The 27,016-nt window shown below is 42.5% G+C and overlaps 1 protein-coding gene across 2 annotated transcripts in view; it reads right to left on the bottom strand.

Moving 5' to 3' along the window:
• TRAPPC9 (trafficking protein particle complex subunit 9) overlaps positions 1–27,016 on the bottom strand; it is a 575,309-nt gene that overhangs the window by 524,577 nt on the left and 23,716 nt on the right. The window contains exon 5 of one of the 2 annotated variants that reach the window (XM_047074227.1): positions 19,352–19,378. The exons of the other annotated variant lie outside the window; for it this stretch is intronic. Coding sequence (XP_046930183.1) covers positions 19,352–19,378 — 27 coding nt within the window. The remainder of the gene's footprint in view (positions 1–19,351; positions 19,379–27,016) is intronic. 2 annotated transcript variants of the gene reach the window in all.

Raw genomic sequence — 27,016 nt, forward strand, 5'->3', positions numbered from 1 at the left:
GAACAGCTGGGCTCCTGCTAAGCCGCTAGTTTATCACCGGGACAAACTCTTCAGGTCTTCACGCCTGCTGGGGTCTCAGGCACGGGCTGCTGCCCATCCTGACAATCCATAGGACACAGGCGTGCCTCTCAATGCCTGCCCCACGCGTGCCAGCTTGTCTCCTACCCTTGCTTCTGACCTTGGCCCCATCTTCTCACCTGCTTGTTTGACATTCTGTTCTTCTCTAAGCTGTCTCAAATGCTTTTGGGAACAAGACAGAAGAGTAAGTGGATAGAAAGACAGATGGACAGGTGACAAATGGGCAGAAAGACTCCAAGAAAAGGGAAACAAAGAAAATTTCCTACACAAAACCCTCCTCTCGTTGGGGAAGAAAGAACCACCACAGGGAACCAGGAAGAGGCAGGTAGCTTAGGATCTTGTTTCCTCTGGATTTTGTGAAAATCACAGCAAGGGATGAGAGGGTAGAACTATAAATAATAAAAGAAAAGGGCATGCTCGAAAAAACCTAAAATATACATTTTTTAAAGAACAGATTCCAATCACTGAGGCCCAATGACACAATTCTTGAGTGCTACAGAACTGAGAATTCCACCTCCGAGCCACAAGACACCCCTCTGGAGCAATGAGCACTTACACAGAGTGGCTGTACCATCATCACAGCCAAAGATACGTTCTTTTGCACTGAGAAGGACTCAGAACCTGTGCTAACAAGGACTTTGCAGGTCCTCACTCACAACCCCCAGCCACTCTAGGAAGAAGGCACTCCTAGTGTATCTCGTTTCCGCGGGTGACGAAACAAGTCCTGGAGAGGCCGAGTATCCTTACTAGTGTTCAAAATTACAGAGCCAGTGACTCCAGGGTAGGATCCGAACTTGGGCCTACATTTTCCACCACTGTACGATTGTGCTTTGCATGTTTTCCTACATATAATACACTTATTTCTGGCTAAAATATTTAATAAGTAATAGGCAGTCTTGATTTATTTAATAGGCTCTAACAATTTATCTTTACATCCTTAAATTCTACTCTTCTCCCTTGAAGAAAGGGAGGGAAAGATAAGAGGGGCCAGAATGAAGCGGGTCCTTTGCTCTTCATATGGTACCTCCTCTCTTCCAAACAGTGTATGATCAAGACGTCTCCAACCAGGAAGAAGGAGGAAATGCCCCTCCATCTTTTACAGAAATGGCACCACTGAAAATGAGGGTTCGTTCAATGATGACCTTCAACGCCAATACGGGGGGGGGGGGGGTACACGCCCACACCACAGCCCAGAACAGCACAATATGTCAGAAACTAACAAAGGCAGAGCTCACAAGACAGCTTAGTGGGTCACAGCGAGTTAATTTCGTTCAATAAAAGAATAAGAAGCTCTAAAAATACTAGTATGCGATAGATGCAATCTTTCTTGACATCTACAAAGTGTCAACAGCCCGCACATAACGTTAATGCGGACCAGTGGAACCAGGAGTCATCAAGGCTATAGCCTGGAGTCTACAAAATCAACGAAACAGCCAGGCTGACAGCCAGGCTGGAGGGGAGGAAAAGAGAGAACACAGTTAGGAAAACGTGGGCGGAGAAGTTGGGAAAACAACATAATCACACGGGTTCTCAGGTATCCATCCAACTATCATCCATTCATCCAAGAGACAGGGAGAGAGTTACGGAGTCCGCTTGCGTGCAGGACTGCGTACAAGGCACAAAGCCGGAAAGGCAACAGACACAAAGGAAAAGCAAAGCAGAAATAAGAGGGCATAAAGCAGAGACAAAGGAGGCAGGGGACAGAAAGACAAAACCGTGAGAGAGAAGAGAAACACCGGTGTTCAGAAAAGGCCGGGGCCAACTGGCGCGGCGGAGATGCCGGCAGCGGTGCTGGGTCACACCTACAGCCGCTGTCCTGCTATAAAGGAAAGCCCCGCAATGTGGATACTCCGCCCCGTCGGCGGAGGGACAGCAAGGAAGACAGTGCCGCCAGTAGGTCTGGATGTTACACTGGGCGAGCGCATAGTGAGCTCCCCCAGCACGTCAAAGACCGGGGCACACACGGACCCTTTTCATCAGTAGTACTGGGACGGACCCCTGGATGGCCATTTGGAAAAAGATGAAAACAGACCTCACACCAAACACAAGAGTAAATGCCAAATGATCTAGGATCCAGATATAAAACAGAAAACCATAAAAGAAGTTCAACAACATAGGTGAATTCCTCTAAAACCTGGACAGAGGGAAAGCTCTCTAACTATGATGCAAATCCAAGCGCAATTTTAAAACACTGATAAATTCGGTTATGTGACAATGCAACAAAAATACCACAAATGAAGCCAAAACATAAATGACGGTCTGAGAGAAAATAGCTGCAATATATATCACAAAGGGCTAAGAGCGCTAATATATAAAGAGGTCATAAAATTGAGAGACAAAAAGCTAAAAGCCCAAAAGAAAAAAATGAGCCAAAGATACGAGCAGACAATTCATAAAAGAAAAACACAAAGACGGCCCTCACCATTTAAAAAGACGCTGGATATCACCTGTGGTAGGAGGCATCGCTTCTCACTCTTAGCGAGCTGGAAAAGCGTAAAAAGTCAACAAGGAGCTCAGCTGACAAACTCATGGAGAAAAGGCACCCTCCTGCACGGCTCCTGTGAGTGCAAAGTGGTACGACCCCAGTGGAGAGAAATTTGGTAAAATCTAGTAAGTGTGTCTATATTTTTTAACCTTTTGACCCAGGAACTCCATTTCTAGGAATTTATGGTGAAGACACAAGCCCAGTAACACAGCAGTACATATGGATGAGGCTACTCACTGCAGCAGCACCTGTAATTACAAAATGCTGGAAACCAAATGTCCATGCAGAGGAGACGTGAACAGAATATGGCGCAGGTGCGTGCGCGCACACACACACGCACACACACACACGCACACACACACACACACACACACACACACACACTGTGTGTCACAGCTGCGGAAATGGATGAGGAAGATCTCCACAGCCTGATAGGAATCGATTTCCAAGATATGTTGATAAACAGAACAAAAAAAGCCAAATATAAAAGAATATATGTCATATGCACAAGAAATAGAAATAAGAACATCTATCTGGGTTGTTTTTTTTTTAACAACAACAACACACACACACACAAAACACAAATAACCCCTACAAGAATGAAAAACTAGGAACAGATGAGATTAGTTACCTATGGAGTAGATGGGAATCAGGTGGGAGGGATAAGAAAGGCAGTGACCCTTCTCTGGATATAACTTTTTGTAAGGTTTTGACTTTTAGAACCATGTTCATGTTTTATATAGTGGTAAAAAAAAAAATCAGTCAGTAAAGATAGGGGAACCCTATATGGCATACAAGCAGAAACAAATGAGCCTAATGGTATTTCAAAGTAATAACACAATTACATTGACAGGGAGATTAAAGAACAAACCCAATCAGCTCTGATCACAGTACCTTGTACATTTATCCTCAGTATGAAGACAAAGAGAGCACAAACAATTCTTAAATTTTACTTAAAGGTTTGTTTTTGTAGTGATATTGGTTAGTAATTCTGACGTTCTATATACTGTAGGACTGAGAAAATGAGTGCACACTGATAATAGTGGGAGCCAGATTTCCCACTGTTGGAGAAGGAAGATATGAATATAAACAGGGAAAAACTATAAAGATTCCTTGGGGTTTGTTTGGGTGGGAATTAGAGATCACAGAGTATGAACTCTAGATGACACTATGAACTTCTCAAAGGGTGCAGAAGCAATAAGCCTATTTAGTGCCCAGGTTTTGGTTTCTAAATACCATTCACCAACAAAAGGAACTAGAACACTGGAGAGGAGTGTCTGATTTCAAAGCTGGGTCAGGGAAAGTATAAAATGTACATAAATATCTCCATCCAGAAAGTAAAGAAGTGCTCAAAAAATGATGGGGAACTTATAAAGGATACCAGGGCCAGCTTGAAGAGCTTCCATTGATCAAATCTAGCCAATGGACCATATAATAAAGAATGAAAGCAATGGATTAGAACTCACTGAATAAAATAAAGATCCACAAGTCCACAGTAATGACAGATGGACAGACAGATGGAAAGATGGGAGGGAGGGGTGGTGGGAGGGGTGGATGAATCGACAAATGGGAGGAAGGAAGGAAGGAAGGAAGGAAGGAAGGAAGGAAGGAAGGAAGGAAGAGAAGGACAGAGGAGCTCTTACTTGCATTAGAATGCTAATAAGTGGATAAGTAATGATGAAGTTAGACCATCAACACTTGGCAACCATCAACAACTCAGGGAAAAATCTTTAGTAAATGCCAACTGCTATATAGAACTTTGATGAAAAATAGGGTATTTACATAGTCTCAAAGTGTTTTTCCACAAATCACTCATCAATCACAAAAAGGAAAATAGTTAACTTTACCCTGGAGAAACCTAGCCAACTCCACAAAGTTATCGCCAATAATGGGACAAACCCACCTCACGGGCTCCCTGATACAATGCAATGAAGACAAAACACCCCTTATTCTGCATCCTTCACCCTAGCAAAATGCATAACATCATAATCATGAGGCAACTTCAGGAACCCAAACTAAGGAACATTCTATAAAATAAATGGTCTATGCTCTTCAGAATATCAGTGTCACAAAGGACACAGAAAAGCTGAGAACCTGTACCAGGTTAAATGATACTAAATGACGGGAAAACAAAATGCAATGTGTGAGCCTGAGCTGGATCCTGACTCGAGAGACAGAACTGCTGAACTGCACCAGTTAGTACAACAGGTTAGTACAGAAAACTGCGTACAGTATTCTCTCAGTTTTCAATTTTCCGATTTTAATCACCACACTATGTTTTTGGATGTAAATGATCTTGTCCTTAGGCAACGCACTACCTTACTCAGGGTAGGGGCAACAGGTCTGCAACTTACTCTTGAATGGCCCTAAAAGCTGTATATAAGGCACGCAGAGTTCAAATAATAAAACAAGTGGCAACAATGGTAAATTTGGATGAAGACAGTGTCAGATTTCTTCGCACTGTTCTGGAAACTTGAAATTTTTGGAAGTTTTATTATTTCAAAATCAGAAGTTAAAATAATTATAATTCTGGTAAATTCAATCACAAAACAAGTCTATTAAAAACAGGATGTGGGGGGGGGCGCCTGGGTGGCGCAGTCGGTTAAGCGTCCGACTTCAGCCAGGTCACGATCTCGCGGTCCGTGAGTTCGAGCCCCGCGTCGGACTCTGGGCTGATGGCTCAGAGCCTGGAGCCTGCTTCCGATTCTGTGTCTCCCTCTCTCTCTGCCCCTCCCCCATTCATGCTCTGTCTCTCTCTGTCTCAAAAATAAATAAACATTAAAAAAAAATTTTTTAAAATTTAAAAAATTAAAAAAACCAGGATGTGGGGGGCACCTGGTTGACTCAGTCAGTAAAGCAGGGAGGGGACTCTTGCTCTCAGGGTCATGAGTTCAAGCCCCATGCTGGGCATAGAGGCCTGGCCACCCAGGCACCCCAAGATTACTTTCAAACAAATAAATACATACATACGGGGGCGCCTGGGTGGCTCAGTCAGTTAAGCATCCGACTTTGGCTCAGGTCATGATCTCAGGGCTCGTGGGCTCAAGCCCCGCATTGGGCTCTGTGCTGATGCCGGGAGCCTGGAGCCTGCTTCAGAATCTGTGTCTCCCTCTCTCTTCCCCTCCCCCACTCGCGCTCTGTCTCACTCTCTCTCTCTCTCAAAAATAAATGATAAACATTAAAAAGAAATTTTAGGGGTGCCTGGGTCGCTCAGTCGGTTGAGTGTCCAACTTTGGCTCAGGTCATGATCTCGCAGTCTGTGAGTTCGAGCCCCATGTCGGGCTCTGTGCTGACAGCTCAGAGCCTGGAGCCTGCTTCGGATTCTGTGTCTCCCTCTCTCTCTGTCCCTCCCCTGCTCATGCTCTGTCTCTCTCTCTCTCTGTCAAAAATAAATAAACATTTGGGGCACCTGGGTGGCGCAGTCGGTTAAGCGTCCGACTTCAGCCAGGTCACGATCTCGCGGTCCGTGAGTTCGAGCCCCGCGTCAGGCTCTGGGCTGATGGCTCAGAGCCTGGAGCCTGCTTCCGAGTCTGTGTCTCCCTCTCTCTCTGCCCCTCCCCCATTCATGCTCTGTCTCTCTCTGTCCCAAAAATAAATAAACGTTGAAAAAAAAAATTTTTTTTTAAATAAAAAATAAATAAATAAACATTTAAAAAAAATTTTTTTTAGGGGCGCCTGGGTGGCTCATTCGGTTAAGCACCCGACTTCAGCTCAGGTCACGATCTCGCGGTCCGTGAGTTCGAGCCCTGCGTCGGGCTCTGTGCCGACAGCTCAGGGCCTGGAGCCTGCTTCCGAATCTGTGTCTCCCTCTCTCTCTGCCCCTCCCCTGTTCATGCTCTGTCTCTCTCTGTCTGAAAAATAAATTAAAAAAAAATTTTTTTTAATTTTAAATAAATACATACCCACACACACATACATACATGCACATACACATATACGTAGCTACATAAATAAAACCTAAAAACATCTTTAATTTAAAATACAAAAAAACAGGATGTGTTTTTGTAAACACAAGAGCACTACAACATACACACTTAGGAATATAAATGAAGTTGGAGAAGACATGTCACAGACCAAGATCATAGGCCACAAGCAGAACAGTGATTCTTCCACTCATAACATCCACCACGTTCCTCCAACAAGCCAGCCGCCTGGCTGGCGCTGGGAAGGGATGCACTGCAATGAAAACATCACCGCAGGGGCCCCATGATAAAAGTGACACTGTGCCGACTGCCAGACCCTTCATAATGAACCAAGTCTAGCATGAGGATCTAATTTCTTTTCCCTGAAAAAGTAGAAATCCCAGAATAAGAATGGTGATATATCAAGAGAGTTAGAAACTGACTCAGGAAGAAATACTGAAGGAGTTGTGATTCTTAAGCAAGCGGAAGGAAGTTGGAGGAAGCAAGGTAAAAATCCCAGAGCAGAGATAAGATAAGACCGGAAAAAGTCACTAGCAAGTGGAACCAGCAGACCTATGGAGCGCCCCACCCGACGGGAGCACGGGAGGGGAATACACACACATTCTTCTCAAGCGTACACAGAACATTCTCCAGGAGAGGCAACATGCTAGATCATAAAACATATCTCAACAAATTGAAATGAACTGAAATCACACAAAGTACGATCTCTGACTACAACAGACTTATTTCAGAGATCACAAATGGAAGAAAATTTAGGGAATTCACAAATATTTCCAAATTAAATGGCACACACCTAAATAACCAATGTGTCAAAGAAGAAATCACAAGGGAGATTAGATAATACTTTGAGCTGAATGAAAAGAAGAGCACAATATACCAAAAGCAGGATGCAGCAAAAGCAGTGCTTAGAGGGAAATTTATAGCTATAAATACCTACTCAAAAAAAGAAAGAAAGAAAGAAAGAAAGACCTCAAGTCAACAACCTAAGAAACTAGAATAACAACAAACTAAAATCAAGGCAAAAGAAGAAAATAATAAAGATTTTTGTCTTTATAAAATAGAAATAATTGAAATAGATCATTTTTAAAATAGAGAAAAATCTACAAAACTAAAAGTTGGTTCCTTAAAAAAGATCAATAAAATTGACAAAATGCCCCCCAAAAAAGGACAGAAGAGTCAAATTACTAAAATCAGGGATGAAAGGGGATGTCTGGCTGGCTCAGTCAGAAGAGCATGGGATTCTTTATCTCACGGTTGTGAGTTCAAGCCCCACGTTGGATGTAACGATTACTTACATAAAGTAAGTAGGTAAACAAATAAATAAATAACAAAATTTTAAAAGATTACAAATTAAAATAAAATCAGGGCTAAAAGAATGGACACTACTACCAACATTAAAAAATAAAAAGGAGGGGCGCCTGGGTGGCTCAGTCGGTTGAGCGCCAACCTCAGCTCAGGTCATGATCTCACAGTTTGTGAGTTTGAGCCCTTCGTTGGGCTCTGTGCTGAAGGCTCAGAGCCTGGAGGCTGCTTCACATTCTGTGTCTCTCTCTCTGCCCCTCCCCCACTCATGCTCTGTCTCTCTCCCTCCCTCTCTCTCTCTGAGAAATAAACATTAAAAAATAAATTAAAAAAGAAAAATAAATAAAAGAAAGTTTAATATTAATTAATTAAATATTATTTAATTAATTAATTTTAATTAATATTAATTAATTTTAAAAAAGGATTATTATGGGGCACCTGGGTGGCTCAGACAGTTAAAAATCAGACTCTTGGTTTCAGTTCAGGTCATAATCTCATGGTTCAAGAGTTCGAATCCCATATCAGGCTTCATGCTAATGGTGTAGAGTCTGCTTAAGATTCTCTCTCTCTCTCTCTCTCTCTCTCTCTGTCTGCCCCTCTCCTGCTCACTCTCTCTCTCTCAAAATAAATAAACAAACCTAAAATTTTTTAAATAAATAAAAAATAAAAAGGATTATAAGGGGATATTATGAATCACTGCATGCCAATAAATTATATACCCTAGATGAAATGAGAAAACTCCTAGAAAGGTACAAGATACCAAAACAAACTGAAGAACAAACAGAAAAACTAAATAGTCCCATAACAAATAAAGAGATTAAACCAGCAAAGTTTCTCAAAGAAAAAAAAAAAAAAAAAAGCCCAGACACCAATGGCTTCACTAGTGAATTCCACCAAATGTTTAAAGAACTAACACTAATTCTTCACAAAAAATATAACAGAAAAGAATATGAGCCATTCTATGGGCCTGACACCAAAATCAGAAAGACGTCAAAGCTACAGGCCAATATCTCATGAATACAGATGCAAAACTCATCAAGAAAGTAATAGCAAACTGAATCCAGCAATATTTAAGATGATTCTACAATAAGACCGTGTGGTATTTATCTCAAGACTTGTTTAACACACAAAAATCAATTAATATAATACACCCTATCAGCAGAATGAAGGACAAAACCATGATCACCTCAAAAGATGCAGAAAAAGCATTTGACAAAATTCAACATTCTTTCGTGATAAAAACACTCAACAAACTGGGAATAGAAGGGAATAAATAAAGAACATCTGTGAAAAATCTATAGCTAATATTATACTTAATGTACAAAACTAAATGCTTCCACTCTAAGATCAGGAATAAGCTAAGGATGTCCTCTCTCACCACTTTTACTCAACAAGGTACTAGAAGTTACAGCCATGACAATTAGACTAGAAAATTAAATAAAAGGCATCCAAATTGAAAAGGAAAAAATCCTATTTTCAGGTGACATGATCTTGCATATAGAACATCCTTAAAAATCCACTAAAAAAAACTATTACATCTAATAAATGAGTTCAGCAAGGCTGCAGAATTTAAGAGCAATACATAAAAGTTCATTGTTATTTCCACACATTCTACACACTTGCAATAAACAATCTGAAAATGCAATTTAGAAAACCTTTCTACTCACAATCATTTCAGAGAGAATAAAATATTTAGGAATAAATTTAACCACAAAAAAGAATAAAATGATACTCTGGAAACTCAAAATACTGTTGACAAGAATTAAAGAAGACCTAAATAAATGGAAAGACAACCCTTGTTCACGGATCACAAGACAATATTCTTTCTCTTAACTATGTTTTTATTGTTTATTCATTTTTGAGAGAGAGAGCATGCCTGGGCGAGGGGCAGAGAGAAAGAGGGACAGGGGATCTAAAGGAAGCCCCATACAGGGCTCAAACTCACAAACCGCAAGATCATGACCTGAGCCAAAGTCAGACACTCAACGAACTGAGCCACCCAGGCACCCCAAGACTTAATATTCTTAAGACGGCAATACTCCCCAAATTGATCCAGAAATTCAATGTAATTTCTACCAATATGCCAGCTGGATTCTTTGCAGAAATTAACTATCTGAATCCTAAAATTCATAGGGAAGTTCAAGAGACCCATAACAGCCAAGACAAATTTGGAAAATACAAGGGGCGCTTGGCGTGGCTTAGTTGGTTGAGCATCCAACTGTTGATTTCGGCTCAGGTCATGATCCCAGGGTCATGGGATCAAGCCCCATGTCAGGCTCCGCACTGAGTGTGGAGCCTGCTTGGGGTTGTCTCTCTCCCTCTGCTCCTCCCCTGCATTCTCTCTCCCTCTTTCTAAAATAAAAATTAAAAAAAAATTTTTTTTTAAATCCCAGCTGGATTCTTTGTAGAAATTGACTAGCTGAATCCTAAAATTCATGGGGAAATTCAAGGGACCCATAACAGCCAAGACAAATTTGAAAAATATGAACACAGTTGGAGGACTTACATTCCCCAGTTTCCAAACGAATTACAACTTATCCCTAGGAGGGAAAGTTACCACTAATTTTTAAATTTATTTTGTTTATCTTTATTTTCTAAATTCTGTACAATGAACATGACTTTTACAACAAGGAAATATAAGGTACTTTTAAAAGCATGCACACCTAAAATTGCATTAATTAATTATAAAGCAGTAGGGGCACCTGAGTGGTTAAGGATCCCACTTCCTCTCAGGCCATGATCTCGTGGTTCATGAGTTCAAGCCGGGCATCAGGCTTTCTGCTGTCAGCACAGAGCCCACTTTGGATCCTCTGTCACCCTCTCTCTCTGCCCCTCTACCACGCAGGTACGCGTGTGCTCTCTCTCTCTCTCTCTCTCTCTCAAAATAAACTTGAAAAAAATTATAAAGAAGTAACTAAATAGCTAGTGAAAAAACAACAAATGAGTACATTTAAGTTGTTTATAAATGGAAAATTTAAAAGCGCAAACAGGGGCGCCTGGGTGGCTCAGTCGGTTAAGCATCCGACTTCGGCTCAGGTCATGATCTCACAGTCTATGGGTTCAAGCCCTGCATCGGGCTCTGTGCTGACAGCTCAGAGCCTGGAGCCTGCTTCCGATTCTGTGTCTCCCTCTCTCTCTCTGTCCCTCCCCTGCTCATGCTCTGTCTCTCTCTGTCGCAAAAATAAATAAAAACATTAAAAAAAAATTTTTTTTAATAAAATAAAAAAAAATAAAAGCGCAAACACATGCAGTTTCTACAGAAATCTATAAAACATTGAAATAAACCCATTTTCAAAAATTATAATTGAATAATAAAAATTCAAGAAATGAAGGAAAATCATATTTGACACACCAACTTCAGGTACATGGAGAGGAAAGGCCTAAAAATCACAATTCCTGTAACTCTGACACTAACTCAGTATAATGAGAGGAAAATCTTTATCCAGGAGACGGTAGAATTCTGAGCATAAGACAGGTTAAACCCAGTACAAACTGCACTAGACAAAGTGATGATTTTTTAAAATAGAATTCTAAAGTTAGAACATTGTTGAAAAGCTACAAAAATGCTCTGAAAAGCAGATTGAAATAGAGGGGAAGTCTATCCTCACACCACATACAAATGCAAGCTTATATTTGTTTACTCACAGCACTAATTAGTTTAACCAAGGCAGAATATTTTAATTAAAACAAATAATCAATATTACACTTCCCTTGTCAAGTCTAGTTCATGAAATTTACTCTGCTATGTAACCATAAAATGTCTTAGATAGATCTAAAATTAGTGAAAACAGCTTTGTATGGTTCGTGGAATTCTTCTCAAAGTTCCAGGCTTTTCAAATAGATCTGAGAAGTATTTCTACGTTATCTTTTCCCTTGTGAAACAAACAACAGATACTGTTGTCAAAATTCTGGTACTACGGGGGTGCCTGGGTGGCTCAGTCGGTTGAGCGTCCAGCTTCGGCTCAGGTCATGATCTCGCGGTTTGTGGGTTTGAGCCCCGCGTCAGGCTCTGTGCTGACAGCTGGGAGCCTGGAGCCTGCTTCGCATTCTGTGTCTCCCCCTCTCTCGGCCCCTCCCAGGCTCATGCTCTGCCTCTCTCTGTCTCTCAATAATAAATAAACGTTAAAAAAAAATTTTTTTTTAATTCTGTTACTATGGACGGTGATCATGGTCACAGTGTTCTAACTAATCTGCTGGACAAAAGGCACTGTCTAAACACTATAAGCAAACAAAATGAATATAAGGAAGAGAGTGGCCCTATTCTGGGAGACTTATAATCTATTTCAACACCGGGGGTTTGTTTCATTGGTTAGCAAAATGAAATCAACCCAATGTTTTCTCTGAATGCTCTGTAGTCATGACTCTACTTTTAGTGTCATGACTAGAAAAGCCTGAAGCACAACTTTCTTAGGTCAATTAGCAACAATCATCACTGGAAGCTGAGTAATGCAGAAATTCATTCATAGCAATGCTTCCACCTGCATTAAACCTAAATAAACCTACACTGAACTCTGCAAGGTGAATGAAGAGATGAGGTCCCAATGAGAAAAAAAAAAAAAAACAGTAAGAAATCAAATAGGCAAAGAGTTTTTAATAAATGATTTAATAAATGAAAGGAACAGAGTATGGTGGTTAAGAGGCCAGATACTGGAGACAAACTCATGGGTTTGAACTGCCACATCACCACTTACTAGCTGTGACCTTGAGCAGGTCAATGCACTTTTCTGCATCTCGATTTCCTCATCTATAAGCGAGGCATCACAACAGTAACTATCTCCTAAAATCTTTGTAAGGATTAGGTTGCTTTATATGTAACGTTTATATACGGCACCTTATATCTTAGATATGACCGAAAAGCACAAGCAACAGAGAAAACACAGACACACTGGACTTCATCAAAATTTATAATGTCTCTGCTTCAAAGGACACCATCAAGAAAGTGAAAACAACGACACACAGAAGAGGAGAAAAAATTTTTAAATCATGTATCTGATAAGGAAGCTGTATTCAGAATATAAAAAGATCTGTTACAACTCAATAAGAGAAAGACAAATAACTCAAGTAAAAAATGTTTGATAAAGGATCTGGACAGATATTTTTCCAAAGAAAATATACAAATGGCCAAGAAGCACAATGAAAAGATGCTGAGCATAGTTAGCTATACGGGAAATGCAAATCTCCAGGACAATGAGATACCACTTCTTGCTCACTGGAATGACAATAATCAGGATAGTAACAAGCACTGGTGAGGACATAGTGAAATCGGAACTCTCCTATGCTGCCGATGAGAATACAAAATGGTACAACCGCTTTGGAAAACGATCTCGCAGTTCTGCAAAAAGTTAAATACTGAGTCACCACATGATCCAGCAATTCCATTTCCTAGGCTTACAGATAAGAGAACTGAAAACATTCACCCACAAAAACTTGTACGTGAACGTCCACAGCACCATTACTGACAACAGGCAAAAAGGAGAAACAACCCAAATGTCCATCAACTGATGAATGGGTCAACAAAAAGTGGTATATTCACACAGAATAATATTATTAGCAGTGAAAAAAGTACTGATTCATGCTACAACATGGATGAACCTTGAAGACATTATGTTAAGTGAAAGCAGTCAGTCACAAAAGACCACATGTTGTCTGATTCCATTTTCCTAAAATGTCCAGAAGAGACAAATACATAGAGGCAGGTGAGTGAGCGTCTGGGATTGGGGGTGTGGGGGACGAGGCAGGGAAGAGTGACTTCTAAGGAGCACAGGACTTCTAGCTAGGGCAGTAAAATGTCCTAAGATTGATGTGGTGATGTGTGCACAGCTCTGGGAATACAGTAAAAACCACGGGATTGTATATTTTAAAAGGGTAAATTGTATTAAAGCTGTTTAAGAAAAAAAAAAAAAACAGCACCTTAGAACAGTGCCTTCACTGTAAGCACAAATTTCTTATTTATTTTTAAGTTTATTTATTTTGAGAGAGAGAGACAGTGCCAGTGGGGAAGGGGCAGAGAAAGGGGGAGGGAGGGAGGGGGAGAGAGAAAGAGAGAGAGAGAGAGAGAATCCCAAGCAGGCTCCAACCTGTCAGCACAGAGCCCAGCGTGGGGCTTGAACTCACAAACCATGAGATTATGACCAACTGAGCCACTCGGGCGCCTCTTGCTTATTTTTATTATAGGCAGGAGAAAATCCCTTCAATGTGAAAACAGGAAAGCAAATTTGAATTAGCTGAAATTGGCCAACAGTTGAAACAGTTGCTGAACGGACATGACATGTTCAGAAGTGACAAAAAAAAAAAAAAAAAAAAAACAGTTTGACACCAGGAAGCATTCGGTTTCAAATGCAGATCAAGGGCTCAAAAGCCTAGCTGCTAGAAATGACTAAAGGAGAAACTTGGTTCTTTTTCTTCTTTTTTTTTTAAATTTTTTTTTTAGTCCAAGTTAGTTAACATACAGTGTAATAATGATTTCAAGAACAGAATTTAGTGATTCATCACTTACATTTGACGCCCAGTGCTCATCCCAACAAGTGCCCTCCTTAATGCCCATCATGCACTCAGCCCATCTCCACACCTCCCCTCCAGCAAGCCTCAGTTTGTTCCCTGCATTTAAAAGTCTCTTATAGTTTGTCCCCCTCTCTGTTATCTTATTTTTGCTTCCCTCCCCCATGTTGATGTTTTGTTTCATAAATTCCACATTTCAGTGAAATCATATGATATTTGTCTTTCTCTGACTCATTTTGCTTAGCATAATACACTTTAGTTCCATCCACACTGTTGCAAATGGCAAGATTTCATTCTTTTTGATGGCCGAGCAGTACTCTGTGGTATATATACCACATCTGCTTTATCCAGTCGTCAGTCGATGGACATTTGGGCTCTTTCCATACTTTGGCTATTGTCGATAGTGCTGCTATAAACACTGGGGTGCATATGCCCCTTCGAATCAGCATTTTTGTATCCTGTGGATAAATACCTAGTAGTGCAATTGCTGGGTCATAGTGTAGTTCTATTCTTAGTTTTTCGAGGAACCTCCAGACTGTTTTCCAGAGTGGCTGCACCAGCTTGCATTCCCACCAACAATGCAAAAGAGATCCCCTTTCTCCACATCCTCGCCACCATCTGTTGTTGCCTGAGTTGTTAATGTTAGCCATTCTGACAGGTGGAAGGTGGTATCTCATTGTGGTTTTGATTTGTATTTCCCTGATGATGAGTGATGTTAAGCATTTTTTCATGTGTCGGTTGGCCATCTGGATGTCTTCTTTGGAGAAGTGTCTATTCATGTCTTTTGCCCATTTCTTCACTGGATTATTTGTTTTTTGGGTGGTGAGTTCGATAAGTTCTTTATAGATTTTGGATACTAACCCTTTATCTGATATGTCATTTGCAAATATCTTCTCCCATTCTGTCGGTTGCCTTTTAGTTTTGCTGATTGTTTCCTTTGCTGTGCAGAAGCTTTTTATTTTGGTGAGGTCCCAATAGTTCATATTTGCTTTTGTTTCCCTTGACTCTGGAGACGTGCTGACTAAGAAGTTGCTGCGGCTAAGGTCAAAGAGGTTGCTGCCTGTTTTCTCTTCTAGAATTTTGATGGTTTCCTGTCTCACATTTAGGTCTTTCATCCATTTTGAGTTTATTTTCATGTCTGGTGTAAAAAAGTGGTCCAGGTTCATTCTTCTGCATGTCACTGTCCAGTTTTCCCAGCACCACTTGAGGAGAAGCTTGGTTCTTAAAACAAATACCAGACCAAGCACCCAAACGCTGTCAAACTCTTCCTTCTGGCCCTCAAGATAGTTGTAGGAAAAGCAGGTATAAAAAAAAAATCTGAAAAGTTTGCTTTGAATGGTATATCCAATTCAATTTCAAAAATAAAATGGAGGGGCGCCTGGGTGGCTCAGTGGGTTAAGCGGCCAACTTCGGCTCAGGTCATGATCTCACGGTCAGTGAGTTCAGGCCCCGCGTTGGGCTCTGTGCTGACAGCTCAGAGCCTGGAGCCTGTTTCGGATTCTGTGTCTCCCTCTCTCTGACCCTCCCCTGTTCATGCTCTGTCTCTCTCTGTCTCAAAAGTAAATAAACGTTAAAAAAAATTTTTTTTAATTAAAAAAAAGTAAAAAAAAATAAAATGGAAGTGATCCAATTTTGTCATGACTTCATGTGGAAGGCTTTTCTAGGGAGCTGAACAATTCTGTGACCCCAGAGAGAACATCTGCTGTTCAGATTTAGAGACAAAGAAGAATCATACTACATTGCTCCAAGGAGTGATGAAGTGATTCCCTACCAACACATTTGCCAGGGTTTAAGTAGCAGGAAAGAAATTGTTGCAGAGGAAAAATTTTCCTCTACCCTTCAAAGGTTCCTCTGGATGGTCTAAGAATTAAATTGACACGAGACAAAAATTTTTTAAAGGTTTATTTATTTTTGAGCGAGAGAGCATGAGCAAGGGAGGGACAGAGAGAGGGCGGGGGGGACAGAGAATCCAAAGCAGCCTCCATACTGACAGCAGCAAGCTTGATGTGGGGCTCGAATTCACAAACCATGAGATTATGACCCGAGCTGAAGTTGGACACTCAACTGACTGAGCCACCCAGATTCCCCTGATATGACACAAATTAACAGAAAACAAAATTTAATTTCGTACATTCAGGAACCCCATGTTCATGAGCTACAGAGACAGAAAGGTAAAATGATGAACCTACGCCATCCTGAGCTAAGGAATGGGAAAGGCCTGGGCTTTAAAGGGAAGGAGCACAATTCACAGGGCAATAAGAAGAAAAGCACATGTTTGGTAATTAGATATATGCCCTGCCATACAGATGGGTCATTTTTCTTTCCTTTTTTTTTCTAATTTAATTTTTAGTTAGTTAACATACAGTGCAATATTGGCCTCTGGAGTAGAATTCAGTGATTCATCACTTACATGCAATACCCAGTGCCCATCACCACAAGGGCCCTCCTTGATCCCCATCACCCATCTAGCCCATCGCCCACCCTCCTGCCTCCATCAACCTTCGGTTTGTTCTCTATCATTGAGAGTCTCTTGTGGTTTGTTTCCCTCTCTTCCCCTCTCCCCGTTTCCCATATGTTCATCTGTTTTGTTTCTTCAGTTCCACATATGGTGGATCTTGAGGAACTTAACAGAAGACCATAAGGGAGGGGAAGGGGGAAAAAAGAAAGTTACAGAGAGGGAGGGAGGCAAACCATAAGAGACTCTTAAGGTGAGAACAAACTGAGGGTTGATGGGGGGGGGGGCGGAGAGAGGAAAGTGGGTGATGGGCATGGAGGAGGGCATTTGTTGGGATGAGCACTGGGTGTTGTATGGAAACCAATTTGACAATAAATTATATCTTTAAAAAAATAAAAAATAAATTCCACATATGACTGAAATAATATGGTGTTTGTCTTTCTCTGATGGACTTATTTTGCCTAGCGTAATACACTCTAGCTCCATCCATGTCATTGCAAATGGCAAGATTTCATACGTTTTGATGGCTGAGTAATATTCCACTGTAAACATAGATCTCTTCTTTACCCATTCATCAGTCAATGGACATTTGGGCTCTCTCTATAGTCTGGCTATGGTTGATAGTGCTGCTACAAACACTGGGGTGCAGGTACCCCTTCGAATCTGTATTTTTGTATCCTTTGGGTAAATACTTAATAGTGCAAGTGCTGGGTCATAGGGTAATTCTATTTTTAGTTTTTTGAGGAACCTCCACACTGTTCTCCAGTGTGGCTACACCAGTTTGCATTCCATACGGGTTATGTACATAAAATTTATCATTGGTAATAACTCTTGTTCCGGAAAAGATACCAAACTGAGATTCTTCTAGGTAGCTAAGAGAGGAATTAAAGTTTCTCTTGATCCCACAGAGTTCCAATTGCCTTCAACTCCAAATAGGCCACATGCCAAGCAGGCACAGTTTGGGGAGACTTGCTCTGAACCCCCTCAAGACTAAGGCCTGAAAGATCAGACCTTAGGGAGGACGTTGGCCCTGGCACCAAAGGCCCCGTGAGCAGAGGTCAGAAGCAGAGTGGCAGGAGATGGGAGGTAGGGGGAGAGCAGCACCTCAACGTTCTACTTGCCCTCCCCTAGGAACAAAGATCAAGTTGGGACTGCTACAGAAGATGCCCTGGGACACCCCATGCTGGTTTCTGTGTCCTTCCCTGCCAGCTTCAACCTCGACCACAGGATTCCCACATGTCCCCATATGACAAAACCCGTAGACCCCCCCCTTCTACCTCCATTACTCTAAACTCGATTTCATTTCCATTCAACTTCATTTTGAAAAGTTTCAGGAATAAAAAAGATGTATTCTTTTCTCTCAACAAAGGACTGGTTTTCTGACAGCTCAAAGCTACTTCTACTTGGTGTAAGTATCTACTTCTCCTGCAAGTCGTGGTTGACACACTAAAATTCAGTACTTCCATCAGGCAGAACTAGCCAGATTGGGCTCAGCAACTTCTACTGATCAAACATCAGTACACCCGACATCAATGTAATCGTTCAGCTTCTCAGGGGGGGGCTGGGGGGGGTCATTCAGTCCCTCAGCCACCCCCAAATTATTTCCTCATCGCAACCCAGGTCTCCAGAAAACAAACCAAAGTCCTTTGTTTTCCTTTCTCTACACCTTCCACAAACCCTGTCAGGAAATTAGCACAATCGTATGTCAATTATATCTCAATAACCTAAGGGGAAGAAGGAAGAAAGGAAGGAAGGATGGAAGGAAAGAAGGATGGACAGAAGGACAGGAGGACAGAATGAGAAAGAAAGAAAGAAAGAAAGAAAGAAAGAAAGAAAGAAAGAAAGAGAAAAGAAAAGAAAGAAAAGAGAAAGAAACTACCATGGAACATCTTCTAGAGGAAGGATTCAACACAGATGTGAAAACAGAAATCTGCAAATCTGAAGCAATTTCATTTCAGAACGGAGACACATTGTGAGATTGAAATAAATGCACTGGTCACAAAACATTTATTAGCATGACTGCCCGATTTCTACTCCTCAAAGGAAGAAATTTTTTGATTTTTTTATTTATCTTTTGTCATTGATTCTAATTAACCCAGAAAATAATAGAGCTCATTATGAAATAATTAGGCACTACAATAAAAGAGATTTAGCTGCATTAATTACAGAAGTTAAGAAAGAAAAACCCACCTCTGTAAAACACAAAATTTCTTTCTCTGTTAAGAACACATACACAGAATGCAGTAAAGAATTTAAATTCATGTTGAGAGAGCATAAACCACAAAATCAAAGTAAAGTCATTACTATGAATAAATTCACAATTAACTGGATAAGCATGCTCGATGCATTCAAAGAATTTTAAATCATTGCAAATCATTCACGTAACCATGCGAGACAAAGAATATACCTCTTCAACAGACAACATAAATCAGCAGGGTGCCCCATCAAACAAAGACCACACAATAATCAAGTATTTAACAGTTCTGATTTAAAGTTACTTAAATCAGAATGTTCCAAAGATCATAATCCAGAAATTTTAACCATTCACTCACACCACCATGAAACAAGCACTTAGAGAACCAAAAGAAACTAAGCACATAGATCATGTACCTGGATCAATGAGAACTTCTTGTGCCCCTGGAAGAAAGAACAGAGTATGGTCTTTTATTTGGAAAACAAAACTATTTTTAAAGACAACTACTAATCACATTTCATGCTTCACATTGCCTTGAAAACTCTGAGGCACGTCTCTCTGATCAGAAGAGCAATTCTGAATAACAGTATGTCACAAGTTTGGTGCCTTTTTGCTTTGGAAGGAAAAAAAAAAAGCTGCCATCACCCACACCCTGCACAAACTGTAAAGTGCCTCTTGCCTCCTGCCCTCCCACCTTCCAAGTGCATACTCCCCTACTCGCCTTAACCAAGGAGAATTTCTTATACCCACAAATAAGCCAAACGACAAAGGAACAGTAATTTTTTTGTGTGCAAATATACGCCCACAGCTTGGAATGGAGGGGAAAGTTATTGGAAGGTTATATGGAACTTAGCTCTACCCTCCTGAAATCTCACACTAGTTCACTGAATCGCTGCACGCTTCACCAGCTACGGATTTCCAACTTCTAGAAGGTGCAATACAAAACAGTTAACTTCGCTATTATCAAGAAGCTTTTGAAAGCCTTGATCATCTGCTAAACTACCCAGATACTAATGAGATCCAACTAGCCTTCTCTGGAGGACAGAATTCCCTGTCACCTGAAGAAACACTGATCTAAGAGTTGTGCTTATCATTAGCTACGATCATTTGCAAATATGTTGACAAGTTCAAAAAGGTGTGTCCCAGTAAAAGCTAGTCTTATTGAAACAGCATATTCATTCAATTGTTTATACAGAGACTACGCCCCACAATCCTATTTAAGAGCTATTTTGTGTACTGCAATCTCTACTGTTAAATGAAGACAAAAAAAATCACTGCGATTTGAAAGCCATGACTATAATAAAATTTAAAAAATAAAAACAAACATAAAAAAAAACAGGTGCTTCTACTGAATACCAGCTATACACCAAGCACGTGCTTGACAACATTGTGTGTGGCCGTGTGATTCTCACGGCATCCCCAGAGAGTGGACAGGGACGATTAACCCCACACCGCTGATGATGAAACCGTAGCTCCGAGGAGCCAGGGACGCCCCACCGTCCCACCCCCCAAGACACGTGCCCTGTGAAGAACACACAGACCTCCCCTACGGGGACACTTTGGGGAACTGGGGGCTTCCAGATGACCCTACGAACTTCTCCTTCATTGGAAAACCTGCTCGAGTATATCACATTGTGCCATGTCTGTTAAATAGGGAATGAGACTGAAACTTTTTCCTGCCTCAGCTCAGTCATTATCACAACCATCAATTACTTGACCTCTCAGCACATGTAGTGATGAACCGGGCCCCATACCAAGTGCACTGAGACTGCAGGGCTTTTAAAGTTACCTTCGTCCGTGTGTAAGAGTCTTTGTCTCACGTCTCACACAGGCCGAGGACTATCACTTCTCACTGGCCTGGAGGGACCGCCTAAAACAACCCTCGTCTGCCTTTTAAATTCCCTTCATCTCATCCCGTGTGAGTCTGTAAGCCACATGGCCCAGATAGTTTCTTCAAACAGCAAAGAAAAAGCTCAGTCACAAAAAAAGTAGACAGTTCTTTCCCAAATGGACTTTAACATCTAATTGGACTTCCTGGCAGCCTTTCCCTTTATTAGCTCACCTCCAGCCACTTACTAGTGTTCTCACTGGGAGGAGCAGCCCAAGTATTTTGCTGTCTGTTATCTGGCCTGTTCGCAAGGGTGGGGGACACGGGAATAGTGGGTGCTGTCTGAGGATATCGCACAGTGAGCGAAAGGGTGTCCTGCAGCCCGGTCTCCACGGCTACAAGTACCCTGATGGGCTCTGAGATTTGATTATCAGCATCATGAGGCTCCAATGGACTGATTTCACATTAACCGAACTCCTAAGAGACTAACGTAAGAAGAGTGGAGGTTGAACTTGTTAGTGTAACAGAAGACAAAAAGTTACCGATCAGACCAAATATCACAGTGCAAATATGACAGGGGAAGAGCACACGGCCCCTCAACGGCCCGATCACGGGCAGAAGCAGAGCAGGACGGGTTTTCGTAGATTCACTGGGACCAAATATCTGTTAGGGGGACGGACTTGCCGCCTGGACGGACAATCGAGGCTGGCCACGGTGACTCCCACGGACACCACGGTCAACACTTGCGTAACTCTCCCTCTGCCAGTCTTTCTAGGCTGGCAGAGCCCTGACTGACGGACAGACACACATGCAGACCTGCAGACGGGCTGACGTCCCAGAAACACCTGAAACCAGTCTCCGGGAGCCCAGCCACACTGCAAGGTCCCTGCTCTGACGCCAGCTCCGTGAGCTTCGTCGGGTTGCCTACCCTCTCTGTGCCTCAGTGTCCACATCCGTAAAATGGGGGCAATCATCAAGCCTACCCTGCCGGGCTGCTGTGAGGATTCAGGGATTGCATCAGGCACGCTCTGAGAAACACGGATAGCACATGTGAAGCACTCAACGAACGGTAACCATTAAGGTGACTTCACAAATCTCCCTTCTAATCATCTTCCATAGTTCCTCGTCCCATTTACAAGCTCTTGGGGAGTACCCTTCTGCTCTACCCCGTGACCTGGGGAAAGTGGGAGGAAGGGGCCATTCCTCCCACTGCTCCGGTCCCCACAAGGAGGGCTCTCCCCGTAACGCTCCTGACCGTGTGGCCCGGCTCGTCCTCCTCACATGCGTGGCGTGGCTTCGGGGAAGTTTGGGGGGCGAACTGGGCATGTGAACCCCTCTTCTTCCCTGGGGTGCCCGGCTTCCCCCGTGTCCTGAAGACTTGGGCAGGTCCTCTCAGGCCCAGAGCCCCCTGGGCCGTTCTGACCAGTTCCAGATATAGGAGGAACACGCCCATTCTCCTGCACCCCTAAATTTCGTGGAGAATGCGGCTTTATCAGTAATAAAGGTGACATCTGTCTCCTCCTGCCCATTCCCATCTCATCTCCCAGTTGGCTGGTGGAGAACACAGGAGTGCAATTATTGGACCCCTTAAGCCCCAACATATGCTTAATTAACGAACAGTTCCGTGACTTCAGGTGGGTTGACTACAGAACGCCCCATCTCTGATGCTGCCGCTAAATTACGGCCACAGGAGCTACCGACCCTCCTCAAACCGTTCACTCACTTCTTAACTGCATCTTTCTTCGTGGAACTGTCACTTCCAATTTTAGTAATCGCCAAAGAGTATAAAATAACGGCTTTGTGCAACATAACAGCTAAAGTTCACGAGCTCTTTTACGAGATAACCACTGTGCTAAACGCTTGACATAATTTCTCCCTAATCCTCATAATTCTCCAAAGAAGACATTAGCATCCTCATCCAGATGAGGAACAATCTCAGAGAACTGACGCCAGTTCGCACGACTAAGTGGCAGCCTGCACACTCACGCCCAAGACGAAACACGAGGCTCGGTCCCCGAAACCAAATCACCTTCCGCTGATTAACCCTCGGAGAGTTCGCGGTTCTTCAGCTTGAAGGCGCTCCAGACGCTGCATCTACCCCTGTTATGAAATCACGGCTGCCTGGCTTCGAACACTGGAAGAAAGTCCAATTTCACCACTGTTCACACAGCACATCTGAAATTTTCACGCCGAGATGACAGAATAAAAATAAGATATAAGTGGAACGCCTAGACAGAATGGACGCTGTACCATTCTGAAACACGAAACAAAAAAAAAAAAAAATCAAATTAAAGGACTGTTGGTTAAATAAATCTTCTTTTACAAACAGGAAAAGTGAGACTGAGACTTTTCCAAGGTGCAACAGCGCCACCTATGGCCACAGAAAGGCTTTCTACGCTGCTGGAAAAGGTGCAAGAGAAAGTGCCTGCGCGTTAAGAAAAAAGATCAGCAAGGGTTTTAAAAACAGGGTGCTCAGACACCTTAACCGAAGGCTTAGCGAACACACAGCGAGCACACGGCAGCTTCAGGGAAGGGAGCGTATTCAGCACTTGATCTGGGATCTTTAACACTCCCGAATATAAACAAGACACAGGCTCACGGAAACTAATCTGAACAGGAAGGAGTCTTGGCCGTCGGGTCCAGCCTCTTCGTTTTGCAGACAAGGAGACTGAGACCCAGGGAATCTGTCCTTCCAGCCATCAGTAGGAGAGCTTACTCCTAGTCCTTGCATGTTGCACTTACCAATACCCAGCAGATCTATACTAACCCTGTGTTCATAAAGGTCACATCGGTTTTTTTCTAACAGTAGGTAGGTATTCTAAGTGTCTTGCAAAATACTGCCCAAAGAGCTGGTAACTATACATCATACAACTTTGTTGAAATACAAAAATGTTTATTTACATAGTGAAACAGCATGAGTTCCCCCCTTCTATTATTCCCTCTATTTAAAAAAAAAAAAAGTGATGCCAAATGAACATTTTGACTTGTTTTAACCTATTAAGAGTACAGAAAAAAATCAAAATTTTCTTCACTCACAAAAGAGATAAGCTTATTCCCTGAAAACAGCTCAATATCAAGTTTTCTAAACATACTGGCTATGTAATGTAAAGGTTTTAATGGTTACATGGCAATATGAATTCTAGGTTGTAAAAACACACGTTCTATACAAATAATCTTTAAGTTCTCCATCTTAAGGCAATTTAGCTATTCCCTATGTCACTAGAATGACACTGATCCCATCAAAGCTTCAAACCCCACTAAAACAATGTAACTGGGTCCCTATCACTTTCAATCATACTCGTATTATCATATGCATATACGTATGGAGCATGCATCAGAAACAAACCGCCCTCTTCAGTATCCAGGGTTGATACTTGTAAATAACCTATGCTATTGTGACAGCAAATGCTTACTGAGCACCTCTTAGGTGCTTTGTATACAAGGCAGCTAACTCTCATAATCACACAAATTAAATAACATCACTCAAATTTCACAGGTGAGGAAATATACTTAGGCCATAAAAAGCAAGTCCCAAGTCCCATAGAATCTGCGTGCTCACCAGCAGAAAGAGAAGAGTCTAGGTTTTTACCTTCTCTCAACATTCACTAACTTAATCTTTTCTTCTGTACTAATGGCTACAGAAAACCATTTCTGTCTTTGGAGGTTTTCTCCCAACAAGCATCACCAGAGAAAAGCAAGGGCTAAGCCATTAGCAACGATGGCTGGATTTTCAAAGCCCACTTCTCTTTTGCACTGTAATCATTTTAAATGTTTTATTTTTTAGTGCTTACAGAGTTGAAACTAAAATGGTAACTTTTTACATTGTTGGCTGAGACTAAATCAATTGCAAAAATATGTCATTTCAGGGACGCCTGGGCGGCTCAGTCGGTTAAGCCTCCAGCTTCGGCTCAGGGTGTGATCTCACGGTCCGTGGGTTCGAGCCCCACATCGGGCTCTGTGCTGACAGCTCAGAGCCTGGAGCTGCTTCGGATTCTGTGCATGTCTCTCTGCCCCTCCCTTGCTTGTGCCTTGTCTGTCTCTCAGAAACAAATAAATGTTAAAAAAAAATTTTTTTAATATACATCATTTCAATCTATGTCCCTCTGTCTCATGGTCTCACTGATCTCTTCTTTTAAGGCCTCATCAGGCTGAGATCACTAAAACGTGGCAGTGATGAACTCACCAGTGCTCTGGAAACCAGTCAACGGGCGGCTGGTCAGAGCAGCAACCCAGAACACAAGCTGCACAGTCAGCGCAACCTGGGGCCCGGCCCTGACTCTGCCTTCGCTGGCTGCATGACCAGGGGCTGGGGCCCAGCTCTTTCTGCCTCAGTGCCTCACCTGCAGAAAGGAGATACTGATATGTGCCCTCCAACACCTGCTGGGAGGCAGGACATAAGGACAGCGCTGAGCACAGCCACTGGCCTAGGCAGGTGCTGAGTAATCCATAGCTGTTTTGATCATGACAATGATGGTGATGATTAACACATGAAGACAGACCAAAGAGTAGAGGTAACCACAAAAAAGAAACATGTACGAGTCAATAAGCATTTCTCTTCACATTGACTGCAGAATGTCCTATTGATTTTCTTAATAAACCAAGGTTTGTCCATTAATTATAGCATTACAAGTTCACATGCAAGCTTCCAGAATAAAAGAATTTGTGGCTTCTAACTTTTGAATACTAAGAAAGTTGAAGGAAAAAAAAAAAAAGGAGAACGAAAGCAAAAGAGGCAGGGACTACAGAATTCTTCTGCAACTACAATAACTCGATGTTAGGAGAGAAACAATTTCCTTTCATCCAAGGACGTCTGCCGGATCCGAGATGTCTGGGGTATTCTAACCGTACTCATTAACTCACATCACCAAGTCTTCAAACTACCTACTGCTCACCCTAACACTCTCGATGACATTGTCACTGACAGTTACCCAGGGCCGGGTAGGACAGGTCCATCTCGGGCACCTTCACAGGAACCCTAGGAGGGGAATACTGTCACTACCTTCCCCGTTCTGGAGACAGAGAAACTAAGGCACCAGGAGCCTAAATGCTCCAGGTCCCACTGATAGTAAATGCTGACAGTAAGGGACAATGTGCATTTCTGCTGTTGAGGAAGGAATGGATGCAAACGCAGGGAGAATGTTAACAACCGGCTCGTCTGGTCTTGACGCCATCCGCCGTGATGTAAGAGGAGGGTGCGGCGGACAGCCCCGGGGTCACTATTCAGGACGAAACGACACGCCTGTCCGTGCCACCAAGCACAGCAGCAGACCTGAACCCTCTTCTGCGAGAAGGGCAGTTAAGTCAGCCCAGCTCTGTCTGCCCTCACCTGAGCTTCACTGCACAGCCTTCCCATCGGTGCCTCCAACGGTCAGAGCGCCCGGGCGGTCTACACGACACGAGGCTAAATAAAGACACTTCTCTACTGCAGACAGAGCAGTTTCTCAGAAAAGTTTAAACCTTTTTTTTTTTTTTTTTTTTTTTTGCCTACACTCAGCAAAGTGGAAAAATGAAACATTTCTCTAAAAAGTCTTGAGTCTCACTAATCACATCAGTACAACAGTCTCAACACATCAGAACTCTTCAAATCACGGGGGAAACAACCATCCCCACCAGAAGGCACTCCCAGAATGTGCAGGAGACTGACTGGGGAAGCAGGAGAGCCCCACCGCAGGGCCACAGGGCCGCAGCCAGGACCACAGCCACGCGCTCGGCCTCTCAGCCGGCTTTCCCTTCCCATCAAGTAACTGGGGGACGACTGAAGTCATCCAGGATACTGTGCCGAAGAAGGATAAAATATCTTCTCTTCTAGAACCATTACATACCCACCCATGCAGCCCTACACACAACTGTGTAGCTGCAGGAAACCAGCTCCCAAAGGTCGCGTCTCACTCTCTGTTGGTCACAGGTGAAGTCAGGACAAAATACATTCAAGCCACTCCCCTACCCAATACGCATTTACTACCAAGGGCTTTCTCTCTGGGGAAAAAGTGTCAAAGAATCTCATGGATCAAAAACCACCTCAAGGTTGGGCATGAGGCCTTGATCTCCACACTCTTTGCTCTTATCTTCATGACCTAAGCAGTATGACAAGTTCATCCCTTAAGGGTCAAAAGGCTCAAGTTTATTCGGAAAACACTTGTAAGTCTGCTCCTCCAAGAAGACGTTTTACCCCTCACTGGTGCTGACAAACCTAAGCAGATCAAACTGAACTTATTAAAAGAACTTCATCAGGGCGCCTGGGTGGCTCAGTCTG

The sequence above is a fragment of the Lynx rufus genome, unplaced genomic scaffold, assembly GCF_022079265.1.
Source record: "Lynx rufus isolate CCGP_SWC_20201006 ecotype Redwood Valley unplaced genomic scaffold, mLynRuf1.p SCAF_12, whole genome shotgun sequence".
Classification (NCBI taxonomy): domain Eukaryota; kingdom Metazoa; phylum Chordata; class Mammalia; order Carnivora; family Felidae; genus Lynx; species Lynx rufus.